This window comes from Quercus suber, unplaced genomic scaffold (genome assembly GCF_002906115.3).
Source record: "Quercus suber isolate HL8 unplaced genomic scaffold, Cork oak 2.0 scaffold_386, whole genome shotgun sequence".
In the NCBI taxonomy this organism is placed as follows: domain Eukaryota; kingdom Viridiplantae; phylum Streptophyta; class Magnoliopsida; order Fagales; family Fagaceae; genus Quercus; species Quercus suber.
In genome coordinates, this window is record NW_027069838.1 from 685105 (window position 1) to 703039 (window position 17935).

Here is a 17935-nt window from a genome sequence, read left to right on the forward strand (position 1 = left end):
CATGATCTGAGAGAGGTACACCGGATACATAATAGCTTTTTGCTCACAATTGATCTTCGGTTGTCTTGTCATAATTCTATCTCAGTCATCCGTTTGGTCTACAGTTGTCTTCTTCCAACCAACCCAATTGTGACTTGTGAGTTGGGAGAAAGGAGCGGAGATTAAAAGAAATTATGGCGACTGAAGTACCCGTTTCAATTTTACTGAGGAAATTACAGAAGCTGTTTGAAGAGGAAAGATTTATCTTGCCAGGTCTGAGAAATCGTGTGAATACTGCTGCCAACGAACTAGAAAAGATTTTGTGCCTCCTCAAAGCTGCGAAGCCAAACCATGAGAATACCAGTAACAGTACTTTAATGGAGGCCTCACTTCTGCGCACTATTTACTCTGCAGAGTACTTCACTGAAAGTTTCATTCTACAAAGGAGACAAAAGGGTCTCATTAAAATTGAAATGCCATTGCCATTTTCACCATGGAGTCAGCTACAGTTCTGCTACAAAATGAAGAAGTTGGTGCAGGGCGTGAGAGCTGTATCCACAGAAGTTGGAAAGCCGCAAGGCCAGCCTCTGGCTCTGGGAGACAAGACTGATTTAGTTTCTGAAATACGTGAAGGACAACTCTGCCGCCGCCGCCACCACCTTGTTGATGTCGAAGAGGAGCTGGTAGCTCGACTAATCAACACCGATGAGGTAAGTCTTCGTGTCATTTCACTAGTTAGCAAAGAAGCGCTTGGAAAGACAAATTTGGCAAAGGATGTTTATGATAGACAAGATATTCAGCAGCATTTTGAGTGGCGAGCCTGGCTTGTTATTTACGGAGATCTTGAATATAAGGATTTCTTGGTCGCTATACTAAAACAGCTTCCTGAATTTGTATCGAGTAACTTAGTAGAAACTATGAGTGAGAAAGAACTCTGTGATATGCTTTTAAAGTTTTCAATGGAACATAAGTTTCTTATAGTTTTGGATGATGTCCAAACTGTTGATGTTTCGCTCAAGCTTGTCCGTCTTTTAGCCGTTGCTGTCAATGGAAGTAGAGTTATTCTCATTACTCGACACTTAAAAGTGGCATTCCAGGTTGATCCTCGGAGTTCTCCGCTCGAAATATGGCCATTAATTGATCAGGATCTGGATGTACTTACCGTTGGACGTGAAGATTCGGTGGAGGAGCTTGTATCTCGACTGATCAATCACGATGATGAAAGTCTCCGCGTGATTTCAGTCGTGGGCGAAGAAGCAATTGGCAAGACTGCTTTGGCAAGGAATGTTTATAATAGACTTGATATTCGGCAGCAATTCCGGTTGCGAGCGTGGCTCCATGTTTTCAGAGATCTTGAATATAAGGATCTTTTGGTCCTCATACTAAAACAGCTTCCTAGAATTGTATTAAAGGACTTAGAGTTTATGACCGAGAAAGAACTATCTGAAATGCTTTTCAAATTTTTGATGGAGCATAGGTTTTTAATAGTCTTGGATGACGTCCAAACTGTTGATGTTTGGCTCAAGCTTGTCCGTCCCTTTGCAGACACAGTGAATGGAAGCAGAGTCATTCTCATTACTCGTGACTCAAATGTTGCAATCAAAGCTGATCCGTGGAGTTCTTCGCTCGAATTAAGGCCATTATCTGAGGAGAAGAGTTGGAAATTGTTCTTGAAGAAGGTTGGCAGACAAGAATATAATACCAAATTAGACAACATCAAGGTGGACATTCTGAAAATATGTAGAGGTTTGCCTCTAGCAATCGTGCTACTGGGAGGGGTTTTATCAGCAATAGAATTTAAGGATTGGTCAAGAGCAATTAATCTTGCACCTGCACAACGAAGTGAGAGTCAATCACCTCTCTCAAATATCGTTGATTATAGCTATCATCAATTACCATCTGTTTTAAGGCCTTGTTTCCTCTATTTGGCTTTGTTTCCTAAAGCTTATGAGATCCCAATACGGAGGTTGTTACAATTGTGGCTTGCGGAGGGATTTCTTCAATTCTTACCTAATGAACGCAACCCTGAAGATGAGGCCAAGATATATTTTGAGGAGCTAGTGTGTAGAAACATGATTGAAATAGCAAGATGGAAGTCAGATGGAAGCCCCAAAACGTGTCGTCTGCCAAGTTTTCTCTATGATGATTTTGTGCCAAAAGCTATGGACATAGGATTTCTTCATGTCCACCATCGCAAGTCGAATTGCACATTTTCTGATTCACTTGAGGTTTACATTCCAAGGCTTGCAGATCAATTTGGTGTGGAGTCGTCTACTTCAAAAGGTCACATCCGACAACTATGTTCCTATGTTTCTTTCAACTCCCAGAAGCAAGATGCATCCAACAGTGGAATTGGTACGTTTCTTAAAACAATAATCAACAGAAGAGGTTATGTTCTGTTCAAGGTACTTGATCTAGAGGGTTTCTACAAACCTTTGCTACCTGCAAAACTCAGTAAGTTGCAGAATTTAAGGTACCTAGGCTTACGATGGACTGGTCTTGACTCATGTCCAGCATCAATTGGGGATCTACCATGTCTAGAAACTTTAGATTTGAAATATACTAATATAATTGCTTTGCCAAGTTCCATTTGGAAGGCCAAGAGGCTGCGGCATCTCTATGTTAACGAGATGTCCATTCAGAAACCACCAGAAGAGTCTTCACCCAACCTACAGATATTAACGGAGCTACATATTGGTGCTAAGAACCCCATGATAAGTGGTCTGAAAATGTTCACTAACGTTAGGAAATTGGGACTGACATGCCATTCAAAATCAGCAAAGCAAACAGCAGAGTGTATCTCACAAATTGCCAACCTCCAAACCTTAAGGTTGAAATCAAGAGACCCATTTGGCCAACCTCTAGTCCTTGAGTTGGAGCCTATGAAGGGACATCAGTCTCTCTCAAACTTATATTTGTTTGGAGTGATACATGATATAAATAACCTTCCCCAAAACCTCAGAACTCTTACATTGTCTATGTCAGAACTAAAAGAAGATCCAATGCCAGTGCTAGGGAAGCTGCTGCCTCAGCTGAATGTTCTCAGGCTTTTTGCTCGCTCTTATGTAGGGTCGAAAATGACTTGTCATGCCAGGTACTTTCCTAAACTTTGTGTCATGAAAATGTGGATGCTAGAGAAACTAGAGGAGTGGAAGGTTGAGGAAGGTGCCATGCCCAATCTTGTAGAATTAGAAATTAGAGGTTGCGAAAAACTGAAAACTTCAGATGGATTAGAGAGGCTGGCTTCCTTGAAGGAATTGATTTTAACGAAAATGCCAGAGGATTTTGTAGCAGATGTTAGAAGAAAGTTGGGCAGAGACATATTACTCACGAACAACTGGGAATTTTCTCCCTTGGATGTAAGCTTTCATCTATACGTACATCCATCTGCATTATCAATAAGTTCAATAGCTTTTCTTTTTGTTTTCTTCTATATTTGGACCTAAAACGTTTTTCCAAAAAATGTTTCTCATTTTCAGGTGTTTAGCCTAACTGAAAAATCTGATCAAATTGAAAACAAAGAAAACTCATCATAACTAGAATTTTTCATTATCAGTAAATCATTTTGATGGGTCTTAAGATGGAATTGATATCTTGCAATTTGCAAATTTCACCAACCTGATTGTTTTGTTTTCTGTCTTGTTACTTATTCTAGGTTGTCTTAATTTTGTTGAATATGATTTGGGGATTGTAATAAGTATTACGTTTCTTTCACATATTTCAAATTGCAGGATCCATTCCTTAAGCAAGAACAGTAAAGGCCAGATGCATCCCCCGCAAGCAAGTAAAGGAAAGGAGGTGGACAGTTGGCATTTGATGTGATTTAAGGCTTTATGGGTGTGTTTAGTTGAGTAGAATTGTGAAGCAAGAAGCAAAACTTATATTTTTGTTGTTGCAGTAAGTGGGTTATAAATTCTTATTTGAATCGGCAGACCAGCTTATGTTTAAATTGTGGCCTGATCCATGAATTCTTATAAATGATATTGGTATTCTAGATGAAAATTTGAGGAATGGTTGATTAAGTGTTGATTTCTTGGGTTTCTTAACTAATGACAAAGTCCTATGGATTCGAAAGAAAGGAGATGGAGTGGTGGCTTTTATGGTTGAAGAATTCAGTACAATGGTCTTGAACATGTGGTCTAACGATCACGTTTGTGCAGCCTAATGTTGAGTTGTAATTTTTAGGGTTTTGGTTTCCATTGATGGTGTCGATATGGTGTTTTAAATATATTCATGGTTTTTGTTGCTTCACCATCTAATTATTTAAAAAGTTGATTTTAATTGATTTCAGCTAACTTTTTTTTTTAAAGGATAAACGATAAAATTTCATTCAACAACAAAAACTATACAATAGAAACAATACAGTTCAACCTAGAGGAGACACCTCCAACCAAAAATATTAATTTTGACCGCAAAGCAACAAATTTTGCTAGATTTTATAGCATGGGCTGTAGCAGTTTTTGCTATGCAAGAAAGATCAAGCCCTGATCACATCTTTGTCTCTACAAGCTCGCCAAATGAAGGTTTTGATTTCCAAATACAGTTACTTTGCGAGTGGTGGTTTGATGATTGGTGGTGGTTTGATGTTGGCTGTGAAAGGAATTAAGTTGTTGGATCTGGATCATTTTATATGCACTTTTGAATATGCACTTTTGATCGAGAATTGACCCGTGCGTGTGTATGTGATATCTTGTACTGGTCCATCACTCAATGAGATAGATTTAAAAACCACTAGCTTCATGGGAAAGAAATATTGATCAATCAATGAGGTTATCCACTGTTTCCATTGTTAGGTCACCAATTTAAATGATGATGGGTTGGGAGCTGGAATATGCTAAAATAACTGTAGCAAGTATTTAGAACCCTAAAGCATGCTTTTTATGGCTAAAACAAGGTTAATCCTAAACTAATCAAATTAGTTCGAGTGTATGTAGTTTGGCCAAATTCCAAGCACAACTAACTACACTATACAAAACATGGCAATATAGTAAAGCAATGGAAGTAAAAGAAAAGGCAAGCAAACCACACTAAACGCCAAGCCCCGAGCATAAAAACCCGAGCTCCATGCGTAAAAACCTCTCCCCCAACCACCTGTCGAAAATCTTCACTAAATAAGATAGTTGTAGTACATTAGGACACTAAGAACCCTCCAAACCCAAACACCTACACGGACTTGAGTCCTCTAAGCTCTAGCTAGCAACCGACTTCTTCAAATCCCTTCTTTTTCTAGCTTACCAAAGACCCTCCATTGAAGCACCAATGAAAACACCACCAATGAAGATTGGATTTGAATGTGGCTTCTCAAGTTTGCAAAAGCTTTCTCTCACTTACAAGGTCTGTGTTTATGGGTGAGAAAAGTGTTTACAATATCTCAATCAATACAATGAAGTAGATGGAAAAGAGATGTTGGATTGATTTTCTCAAAGCAAAATGGCTTTCTCTCTTCATACACTCTAGAGGCTTCTCTTGGATATCTTTCTTATGGTTTTCTAGGGTTTCTATCACCTTATCTAAAGCCTTTTGCCATGCCTCACAACTGTGTCTGTGCTGGCAAATGTGCATTGGACAGGTGCAGTCCAGAATGCGAAGTACAGAGTTCGTGCAACTAGTGACTTGGTCGCGCCCTAAGGTCGCGTGGGAGCCGTGAGATGCAATCCTGCATTCTCATCCAGACCACCTACCACGTGGATCTCATGGGCTAGGCAGGTTGCATCTAGGTTAAATCCCTAGCTGATGCAGTTTTCCAAGGTTAAGGGAGAGGCTCAAGTACATCTACGCAAATTACATTAAACCCCAGAAAATATATATCAAACATAAAATGTAATACAAACAAATTTTGTCACTGAATTAAGCCAACAATAAATGACTTCTTAGGAGCCACGAATCTTGCCAAATTCAAATCCTATTTCCAGTCCTACTTGCCATCTTTATCCATTCTCTAAGACAAATCTTGCTGCAGCTATGCTTGTCCATGCCTAGCTTCCATATTTTGGTAATGTAGCATCTAAGATTGATGTATTAGGGAAATAATGAGATTTGTAGACCTGGTAGAACAACAAGTGCATATTCTTGTATAATCTCTATCCTTGTTTAACCAACATGGCTAAATTAAATGAGTGAAGATTCCAAAAACCAATTCCTTCCATTATCTTAGGCATACAAGATTTAGGCCACTCAGCTCGTGTATTTTCTTTTCTAGTGACTTTTGACCCCACCAAAATCTGCTCTTTAAACTGCCCTTTCGAAAGAAGGAAGCAGGAAGTATCCCATAGCATATATATTGGATTGAACGACTGCTTTAAGCAAGCATATATTGGATTGTACAACTGCTTTAAGCAAAAATTTTCTGCAAGCTTGAGACATCATCTTTTCCTTCCATCCTTCAATTTTACTCCATACTTTTTCCTTAATTGAAGCAAATGCCCCTTTTTGTTAAGCCTCACTTTAAGTTTACTCCATACTTTGTCCTTAATTGAAGCAAATGCCCCCTTTTGTTAAGCCTCACTAAAAGTGAGTCGAAGGATGAATTATGCTCATCATGTAAAGGAAAGCAGGTCGGATTACACAATTGGAAGTAAAAAAATAAAAATGCTTGCATGGTTGAATATCTATTCAAGGACATCCTAAATATCCTCACGTACGCAATTATTATTTGGCATCAAGGTAGCAATTATGCCAAGAAATTATCAAAACAAAAAGTTTCCTGTGATACAAGATCAAAGAAATAGATGTAAGGATATCAATAGAGGCTAAAATGGGCATTTCCCACAAACTTTCTAGCAAAATGCTTTCTTTTTCAAACTAATTAGGGAAATGTCATTATTTCAAAACTCGATTTTCTAAAAATAAAGTTTCAATTTTAAAATTGATTTTTGGATAATCGAGTTATATCAAACTGAGAAAATTTAAAAAAAAAAAAAAATTTGGAACTCGAGTTCCATGAACTTGAGTACTTCACATGGTACTCAAGTTCATGGAACTCGAGTTCCAAAAAAAAAAATCCTAAGTCCACGTTCGCTATAACCCGATGTTCCAAAAATTGAGTTTTACATTTGGAACTCGATTTTTCAAAAATCAAGTTTCAAAATAAGAGCATTTTCCTAATTAGTTTCAGACATATAACATTTTGCTAGAAAATTTGTGAGAAAATGGTAAAAGCCCATTTTGGCCTATCAATAGCTGTGCACTATATTTCCTGATGTTCCACAACGCAAGGAAAGTTCTTATAAGCTANGGTTGAAACATGTATTAAAAAAAATATTAGTTAATATCCCTATTATTGTTCACGTGGTGTATATTGTCATAGAAATCTTTGATGATGATTAGAAGCACTCATCTAGTCCAAGACCAATTTGACTAGGAAAAGGAGTAGAAATTATGGGAGATCTCTTCTTTCTCTGATGGTTAGGATCTTGGAATGAGGGGTGGACAATACAAAAAAAATGGACTATTGCAGTGTTTTTTTTTTTTTGCGGCGGGTGCAAAAACCGCCACTATATGTTGCCTATTGTGGCATTTTTTGTGACTGTTATACATAGGGTCCATTGTGGTGTTTTTTGGGACTGCCGCTATAGGTATAGTTCTTTTGTAGCGTCCTACAATGGCGGAACATAAAACCGCCGCCATATATATGTTTTTGAGGCGATAACATAGATATAACGGCGCTCTTGAAACCCGCTGCAATAAATACACCATTTTGCACAGATGCTATAGCAGGCGGTAGAGAAAAAATGCCGCAATATGCCAGATGTAGCGGCATTTTCCCTTAGTTATAGCAGTGGTTAGACCGCCACTATAGACCTTTAATTTTCAGCCCAAAATTTTCCCTCTATTATTTTCGTCTTCCTTCTTAGGGTTTTCACTTTTCCCACAATATCATTCTCACTCTCACTCTCTCTCATCCAAATCCTCACCGAGCTCTACTCCACTCCACCACCAACATCTCACCCTCCACTCCATCCCGACCTCAAAAAGACCACCTCTGCCAAGCCACCAACAATGCTCCACCCTCCACTCCATCCTCGAGCTCAACAACACACTTTGCCACCAACATCATTCTGATCTATTAGTTTTTTTTTTTTTTTTTTGGTTGATTGATCTGTATCATCCATCTTTCTATCTACATCCATCTCCATGGGCCAGGAATCCTACTTGCATCCATCTCCATCTCCCAATCCAAAAGTATCTCCCTCTCTCTCGGTTCCATCGCACTCAGGTTTGAGTTTTTTTTTTTTTTTTTTTTTTTGGTTTGGTGATTTTATGAATTTAGTTTATTCATTGGGTGTTTAATTGGTATTAATTTATTGTGTTTAAATTATTGTGTTCTTGGTTAATTTATTTGGTAAATTTTCTAAGATTTATTTGGTTAATTTATTGTGTTTTTTTGTTTTTTTTTGGGTGTTTGAATTGTTATGTTGGAGATATGATGGTGAATACTATGCAAAAATGTGATGGTTCTAAGTTTTGTTTGAAAGTTTGAATGAGCTTAAAATTGTCATGTAAGTGATTTGGTTTTGAGCTTTGGTGTATGGTGCTAAATCATTTCAAGTTAGTCAGATAATGGTAGATTGAGTATCTCAGCTATGAACTTGATACTCAGCTATGAACTTGATAGCATTTTAGTTTATACTCCCTGTTTGGTTTCCAAGAAAACAAGAAAAGAAAGAGAAAATGTGGGTTTGTTTGGTTGGTTTTGAAATATTGCATTTTGGGTTTGTTTGGTTATTGAGAAAATGTGTGAAAGGAAAAGATATATTGGTGGTTGCTAGTTGATTTTATATAGGGTTATAGCATTTGGGATTTTGTTTCTTGTGAATTTGATTTTGACTATGTGGATTAGAAGAAATTTCATTTTCTTATGCTAAGTGAACCAATTTGTTTTAAATTTATAATCTTTTGGTTGTAGTGGTGCCTATCTATGTTGTCTTAATTGGTAGTGTTTCTTATGAAGCTTGACTATGCGTTCGGTGATTCATCCCATGTTTTGTAATCTCACTTTTGGTTTCATTTGACTTCTAGCCAAGCTTGATGGATGCGTCTTCTATTACTTGGAAGGAGAATTGAGCAAGAAGCTAAAGCTGAAAAGCATGTCCAAAAACTTCTATTACTTGGTACACATGAAAACATTATTTCTCATTACCTCAATTATTTTGCATCTACTAACACTACCAAAAAAAAAATGACCTATTGCAGCAGGCCCAAAAGCGACGCTAAAGCCCCAAAAACCGCCGCTAAAGGTACATTTGACCTTTAGCGACGGGTGCTATTGCAGCAGTTCTTCCCGCCACCGTTGTGGTGCTGTTATAGATCTATTGCGGTGGTAAAAAATACCGCCGCTATAGATACACCTTTTAGCAACGGTTTTGGTTTATTGCGGCGGGCATAAAATTGCCGCCATACAACATTCAAATTTATGGGTTTTGACTTTTAGCAGCGCAATGTGGCCGCCGTTATTGGTGTCCACCTTTAGCGGCGGGCACATCGCGCCACTATAGGCAATTAATTAATATGCTATCACAATAATGGAAAAAGTTGTCATTCTTCATATGCAATCACTACCCAAAATGCTTTCCTTAGAAATACTTGTAACATCTCATCTTCTTCTAGAATTTGGTTTGGTTTTTTGAGGAGTTGGATTTGGTTTTGCTTTTGTTCAAAATGTGGTTTTCTTAATAAGTGTAAGGTGAAAAACCCATTTTCGTTCCTACATTTTCACGCGATTTCCACTTTGGTTCCTATCTTTTATTTTCACCGCTTTTAGTCCCAAAAATCAAAAAATGATCTCGTTTTTGTCCCTACCGTCAGTGCTCTAACGGCCAAGTCCTAGGTGGCAGACGAACCACCCTATTAACTGACATGGCATTGATGTGGCACTAATGTAGCGATTAAAATATTATTAAAAATATTATTTGGCAATTTTATATGCCACATCAGCATTATTTGAATTTTAAAAAAAAGCCATGTCAATTTAATTAAAAAAATAAAATAATTTATATTTTTCAATTTCAATTTAATTCAAACTAAATTAAAAAAAAAAAATCTAATTTTATATATTATTATTATTATTATTATTATTATTATTATTATTGCTTTCATTATATTTTAGGTAAGAACACAAGAACTTGCTCTTCATGTTCTTCCCAAATCCAAGAACAATCAAACCCAGAACAAGAACACAATCAAACCCAGTACAATGCAAAATTTCATACAAAATCCCTATCCTCCACCAAGACCTCCAAAACATGAAAGAATCATCAAACCCAAACCACATGAGAAAACCAACCCAAAAAAATCATCAAACCTCCAACCCAGAAAAATGTCAAACCCAGAAACATCCAAACTATAACTTTATTCTTCATGTTCTTCTCCAAATCAAGACAAACCCAATTGACTAACCCACTCAAAATCAATCTCAGCACAAAAAATTCCAACACAATCAACATTGAAACCTCTAGGAAATCAAACCCATAAATCCAAAAAAATATACAAATCCGCATAAAAAAAAAACCCAGAACAGTTTGGGAAAAATCTCAAAACACAAACAAACTTAATACACATAAAAACCCAGAACATCAAAGGCAAAAAAAAAAAAAAAAAAAAAAACACAAACACACACACACACACACANATTATTATTATTATTATTATTATTATTATTATTGCTTTCATTATATTTTAGGTAAGAACACAAGAACTTGCTCTTCATGTTCTTCCCAAATCCAAGAACAATCAAACCCAGAACAAGAACACAATCAAACCCAGTACAATGCAAAATTTCATACAAAATCCCTATCCTCCACCAAGACCTCCAAAACATGAAAGAATCATCAAACCCAAAGCCACATGAGAAAACCAACCCAAAAAAATCATCAAACCTCCAACCCAGAAAAATGTCAAACCCAGAAACATCCAAACTATAACTTTATTCTTCATGTTCTTCTCCAAATCAAGACAAACCCAATTGACTAACCCACTCAAAATCAATCTCAGCACAAAAAATTCCAACACAATCAACATTGAAACCTCTAGGAAATCAAACCCATAAATCCAAAAAAATATACAAATCCGCATAAAAAAAAAACCCAGAACAGTTTGGGAAAAATCTCAAAACACAAACAAACTTAATACACATAAAAACCCAGAACATCAAAGGCAAAAAAAAAAAAAAAAAAAAAAAAACAAACACACACACACACACACACAAACAAACCCAAAATCCAAAACCAATACAACTACTTTTATTTTTGCTTAAAACCTTTCTTCCAAATCCCTAGAGAACAAATAAGATTTCCTCGTCGATCCGGTTACTGACGAGGTTTTTGCTAGGCTCTTCCTCCATCCTATTCACGCTCAACAGAACTTCGTTGACTGTCCATCAGAGCCTTCTGGGAGCCAAAATGACATCGCCACTACGGGTGAGGATAAAATCTTGTCCTTCACGAAGATTCTCATGCCATCCGATGCCAACAATGGCATGGATTCTCCATCTCGAGGTTCTACGCCGACTCAATCTTTCCTCCGCTGAACTACAAGGTTAAGCCATCGGTGTAGACCTTGTTGGTCACTGACATTCACGACATGGTCTGCTTGTAAGTTTGTGAGCTCCGGCGCCTAGTGGAGAAGAAGGTTGAGCTTGTGAGCTTAGTGGTAGAGAGTGTAGGGTGAAGAGAGAGAGAGGGAGTTTAAGATTAGTGGTAGAGAGTTAGAAGATTTTCTTTAAGCTGATGAGTTTAACCAAAAACAAAAACAAAAAGAATTAAAACGATTATGAATTTTTATTTTTTAAGAAATGATTTTAGTTTAAATTAGATTTAAGGTTTTAAAAAAAAAATTAATTTACTTTTTTTTTAAAATTTTCTTACCTGGCTTTTTTTATTAATTTAAATGCTGACATGGCATTTAAAAAATGTTAAATATATTTTTTTACTATTATTTTATTAGCCATGTCAGTGCCACGTTAGCTAATAGGGTGTTCCGTCTGCCACCTAAGACTTTGCTGTTAGGGCACTAACGATAGGGACAAAAACGAGATCACTTTTTTGATTTTAGGGACTAAAGGCGGTGAAAATAAAAAATAGGGACCAAAGTGGGAATTGCGTCAAAATATAGGGACAAAAATATAGTTTTCTTAATAAGTGTAATGGTAGTTGTTTTAGCTAACAGTTTTCTTCAAAGCAAAACTCTGTTATGGTTAAGTCTAAGTCTTTTACTTGTGTTTAGAATATATTGTTCACTATAATATCAACTAGTGTTTAGAATATATTGTTCACTATAGTATCAACTAGTTAAGTAACATGTTTAAGTATTTTAATTTGCAATGAATTCACTATACAGGACTCCATTCTCATGTGCATCTTTTCTCAAGTTTTCAGCTTTCTCAGCTTATGTCATTAATCACTATCCTATCATATGATATCCATATAGTGTCTTGTCATTGTCAAATCTCCTTTACTTTTTACAGGTGAGTGGTGACATATATAGAAAAGCAAATTGCGGTAGTACTGTTGGTAAGATACAGGATCTCAATCCCTATTGGTGAAATAATTAAGGCGCTCTCTCTCTCTCTCTCTCTCTCTGGTTGTGGTGGTTGTTGAATTGGGGCAAGCAGGTGGCTTGCATGGAGTAATAAGGTGGTTTTATTTGATATTGGGAGTGTTAACTGTTTTTTGTAATACTGGATGATTCTTGTTGGGTTGTTTTTATTTGATTAATTCATTTTAGGCTATTGCTAGTAATGATGTTATAGTTATCAAATGTATTGATAACTTCTCTACGCGTTTAAATTCATTGTTTTGTTAGGAACACAGCTGAAAGTGAATGAGAAAAATGATTTGTTTCTTAAATTAAAGTGAAATTGTGTAAATGAAATGTGTGTTAACTCTTGCTTTGTACTTTCATGAAATGACATTATAGGTATTTCTTGTAAACCACTTTGTAGCAATGGATAGGAGTTGGATGAAACTTACGAATAGAAAGTCGCGAGAATATTTAGATGGAGTCCAACAATTTCTGAATTTTGCATCTAACCATGCACACCCAAATGGAACGATTCCATGTCCATGTAAACAATGTGTGCATACAAACTTGTGGCCTATAGATGTCATACGGACTCACTTAGTGTGAAAAAGGATTTGTAGGGGTTATAACCCTTGGGTTTTTAATGGAGAATCATCGTCTACATAGACTTCTTCTAAAATTCCTAATAGTCACGTCCAAGAAAACCTGATAGAGTATGCCGATCTTCGTGACATGTTCCCCATACAAGATATGGCATCTGGGCCAATGGAAGAAGTCCCTATTGTGCAACAATCCACAGAAGGTCCTGCAAAATGTCCTAATGAAGACGCACTTCGGTTTATGAAATTGCTTGAAGATGCTAATCAAATTTGTTATGAAGGTTGTAAGCATTTTTAGCAAATTGTCAGCCATTGTGCATTTGTACCACATGAAGTGTCTTAATGGTTGGACCAACAAATCATTTATCATGTTGCTACAATTTTTGCTTGATTTTCTTCCTTCAAATGCTAAGTTGCCAAAAGATTGTTATGAGGCTAAGAAGATTATTAAGGATTTAGGCTTGCGCTATAAGAATAATCATGCTTGTCCTAAAGATCGTATTTTATATTGGAAGGAGAATGCCAATTTTGAAGCTTGTTGTACTATAACCATTCTAGATGGGAAAGTAATGAGTCTAAAGGTCAACAAAGTACTAATGCTTTCTCCAAGGAAAAAAAAAAAAACACTTGCAAAGATCCTACGGTGGTTCCCCTTAAAGCCAAGATTGCAACGACTATTTATGTCTCCTAAAACAGCCAAGCATAGGAAGTGGCATGCCAAAGGTTGTGTGAATGATAGGTTATTGAGGCATCCTGCTGATTCTGAAACTTGGAAATCATTTGACTCTAAGTACATAGAATTTTCATCTGAGCCTCATAAAGTGAGGCTTGGATTAACAGCCGATGGATTCAAACCGTATGGAAATATGAGTAGTACCCAATGTACATGGCCTGTCATTTTGATCCCATAAAATCTCCCTCCGTGGATGTGCACGAAAAGGTCTTCTTTCATGCTATCATTATTGATTCTCGATCCAACTTCGCTTGGGAAAAATATAGATGTGTACTTACAACCCCTAGTAGAAGAACTGAAGGAGTTATGCGATGTTGGAGTAAAAATGTTTGATGTGTCTTCCAAAAAATCATTCCAAATGCATACTGCATTATTGTGGACTATAAATAATTTTCCTGCATATGGTGATATCTCAGGTTGGAGTACCAAAGGTGCTCTTGCATGTCTCCCTTGTAATTATGATAGTCAGTCTTGTTGGTTGAAATATAGAAGGAAATTTACTTACATTGGACATAGGCGATTCTTGGATAGTCATCAAAAATTTCGTAAGCAAAAACAATCATTTGATGGGCATGTTGATATGAGATCAGCTCCTATTATGGTATTCGGAGGGGAAATCATGTTACAAACGGATACCATAGTCGATCATGTGTTTAGGAAGAAAACAGTTAATTTGCCTAATAAAAGAAAAAAATGAGAGGAAGCCTAAACTGTGTGGAAGAAGAGAAGTATATTTTTCACCTTACCTTATTGGGAGGACCATGTGTTGCGTCACAATCTTGACATAATGCGTATTAAAAAGAATGTAGTCGACAATATAATCAGCACATTGTTGAACTTGGATGGCAAACGGATGCTATAGTCGATCATGTGTTTTGGAAGAAAACAGTTAATTTGCCTAATAAAAGAAAAAGAGGAGAGGAAGCCTTAACTGTGTGGAAAAAGAGAAGTATATTTTTCACCTTACTTTATTGGGAGGACCATATATTGTGTCACAATCTTGACGTAATGCATTTCGAAAAGAATGTAGTCAATAATATAATCAGCACCTTATTGAACTTGGATGGCAAGACAAAGGATAACTTGAAGGCATATCAAGACTTAAAGGATATGGGTATAAGAAGTGAACTTCACTTGAAAAAGGTTGGGAATGATAAGATACGTATGCCATATGCCTACTAACATAAGAATGCCAGTGAAAATGATGGTTTTCTATAAGTTTTGAAAGATGTAAGAGTGCCAGATGGATATTCTTCAAACATCTCACATTGTGTTAAACTTAAAGAATGCAAGATTAGTGGAGTGAAGAGCCATGATACATCTTAATGCAGCAACTTTTTCCAATAGCAATACAGAATCATTACCCCTCGAAATGAGTAGGCCTTTAATTGACTTATCTTGTTTCTTTAGGGAGATATGTTCCAAAGTACAAAATGTGGATGAACTTAAGGCTCTTAAGAAGAGAATTGCAATGACATTGTATGAGTTGGAAAACATATTCCCTCCCTCTTTCTTTACAGTGATGGTACATCTAGTCATGCATTTGGCTAGCGAGACCAAAGTTGTTGGCCCAGTTCATTATCGTTAGATGTATCCCATAGAGAGGTAACACATATGGTAACTTTGTCTATATAATTAATTGTTTTTCACACCAATTTCCCGTTATTGATCTTGGATTTTCCGATAGGTACTTGTCAAGACTTAAGTCTTACGTGCATAATAAAACTTATCCAAAAGGCTCCATTGCAGAAGGGTATATGGCAGAGGAATGCTTAGCATTTTGCTCACGCTATTTTAAATCTGTTGAAATTGCATTCAATCGGCCTATAACGAATGTCAAGGAATCCATAGGTGCGATGGTGAGCATTACAGTAGATTCAAATTCATGGATCCAAGCACATCGTTATGTGCTATTCAATTATGAAGAAATCACCCCATTTTGCGAGTAAGTAATATGTCATTGCGTATCCTTTCATGGCATTCAAGTACAATATTCTAACTTAATACTAACACGTTTGTCTACATAGTGTACACATAGCGGAGATCAAAGCTGATTTCCCTTTTCATGTAACCGATGATGTTATTCAAAAGCACATGGAGAAATTCTGCGGCTGGTTTAGGAACTATGTAAGTAAAGCATATATATAAAACTTCGTTGTTTATAATAGGTGATGTCAATGTCTATATATGTTGTAACACTTTAGATAGCATACTTATAATAAACGTAATTTTCTATATTAGGTGATGTCAATGGATGCATCTGAGAAAAAGAAACTCTGATAAAGCCATTTGGCTTGCTCAATATCCAGATAATGAAGCAAAACAATTCAAGCGTTATGTTATAAATGGTGTGAAGTTTCGCACTAAAGACTCTGAGGCAACTAGGAAAACTCAAAACAGTAGAGCTTGTGTTGTTACTGAAAGTGGTGTTACTTATTATGGTGTACTAATCAATATTATTGAGTTGAACTACTCTGATAAGTATCGATATGTACTATTTAAATATCAATGGATTGATGTTATTAATGAGAGAGGATGCAAACAAGATGAGTTTGGATTTCCCTTTGTCAATTTTTCACGATTGGTACACATGGGTGGTCAATTAATTGAGGAGCCTTATGTATTAACATTTCAAGCTTCACAAGTGTTTTACGTGGAAGATGTGAGACATAAAGATTGGAAGGTGGTGGTCAAAACAAAACCTAGGGAGGTGTTTGATGTTGGTATTAATACTTCACATGATCATGATGATGATGATGATGATGAAGTGGGTACCTATCATAAGAATGTCCCTTACAATATAACTACTGATGATGCATGTGATGATACAAATGACAACCATGCTTGGGGTCAAGTTAATGAAGAAGGAACCATTTATGATACACCGTTGGTAAATGAGGATGAATTGCTTAAACAAGACTTTATCGATGATGAAGAGCTTATCGATGATGTTTATGAGCCTTGTACGGTTTTAGACTCCTTAAAACAACCAGATTGGTTAGCCTAGATTAATTAACCAAGTTGTTACTTAGTCAAATTATGCAATTCTAGGTTAAAGCAATCAAATAATCATATCAAATTAATAAAGCAGCGGAATAATAAAAGACACAGTGATATGATCACCCAGGAAACCACACGGTAAAAACCTGGGGAGGATTTGACCCACCGATCCTCAAGGCAAACCTGAATCTACTATGAAAGAATCGAAGTTCATACAGAAGGACTACAAGCTCCCCGCTTGACTTCCTAATGCTACCTACCAGTAGAACTTACTGACACGACCACGTGCAAGCTCCGAATCCACGGACTCCTTCTTTCTTGGACTCTTCAATCAAGTACAAGCACCTCCGCTTGTGTATCTTTAAGTTCTTGAATCTGCAACTGAATGATTATCAAGATGTTGATAATCCTAAGTTTATGTGAAGGAAAGCTCCTCAAAGATCTCACAAGAGATTCACATAAATAGCAATATGAGCAACAAAGATCTTAGAGAGGTTTGGATACAAAACCCTAAAAATAAAAGGAGGCATAAGAGGCACTCTAATCTCTCTCTCTAAAAGTCCTAAAAACGTTCTAGGGTTTTCCTTATATATAGGAGTGTTTTACTTGAACCCCAAGACGTTTAAATAGAGTTTGGGCTGAACTGGAACTCTGCAGAAAAATAAATCTATACGTGGTTCGATCGATCGAGTCTAATTTTTGATCGATCGAGCCTTACAGATTTAGTCCAATAAATCTGCAATCACTCGATTCTAGTTTTACAAATAAACATACTTTGAGCAAGCCTAAACAAGACTAAACATATTGTTTTGATCATGGTTTGCCAACATTACACATTAGAGTTCTAAATACATAAAATCCTAAATCTTTAGAACCTAACAAACTCCCCCTTTGGCAATCCGTGACAAAACACAAACTAAAAGCTCAAAGTTTACAAAGTAAAAGCCCATTACAAAAATAATGCTCATAACAACAAATCCAACCTAACTACTATCGCAAGGTAAGTAATCTGTAGCAGAGAGCTCATCATCAATCCAACATTAACATATCACTGACTTAAGGCCATTGACTTGGATTTGTTAGTTTTGGGTAGGTCACTCAATAGGAC

The 17935-nt window shown here is 36.6% G+C and overlaps 1 protein-coding gene across 1 annotated transcript; it reads left to right on the forward strand.

The window, feature by feature from the left end:
• Positions 1-4025, forward strand: LOC112012311 (disease resistance protein RPP13-like). Its single transcript, XM_024044705.2, has 2 exons — positions 1-3338; positions 3711-4025. The coding sequence occupies exons 1-2, from the start codon at positions 174-176 to the stop codon at positions 3735-3737; spliced, it is 3192 nt and encodes a 1063-aa protein (XP_023900473.2). The 5' UTR covers positions 1-173; the 3' UTR covers positions 3738-4025.
• Positions 4026-17935: the final 13910 nt, after the last annotated feature.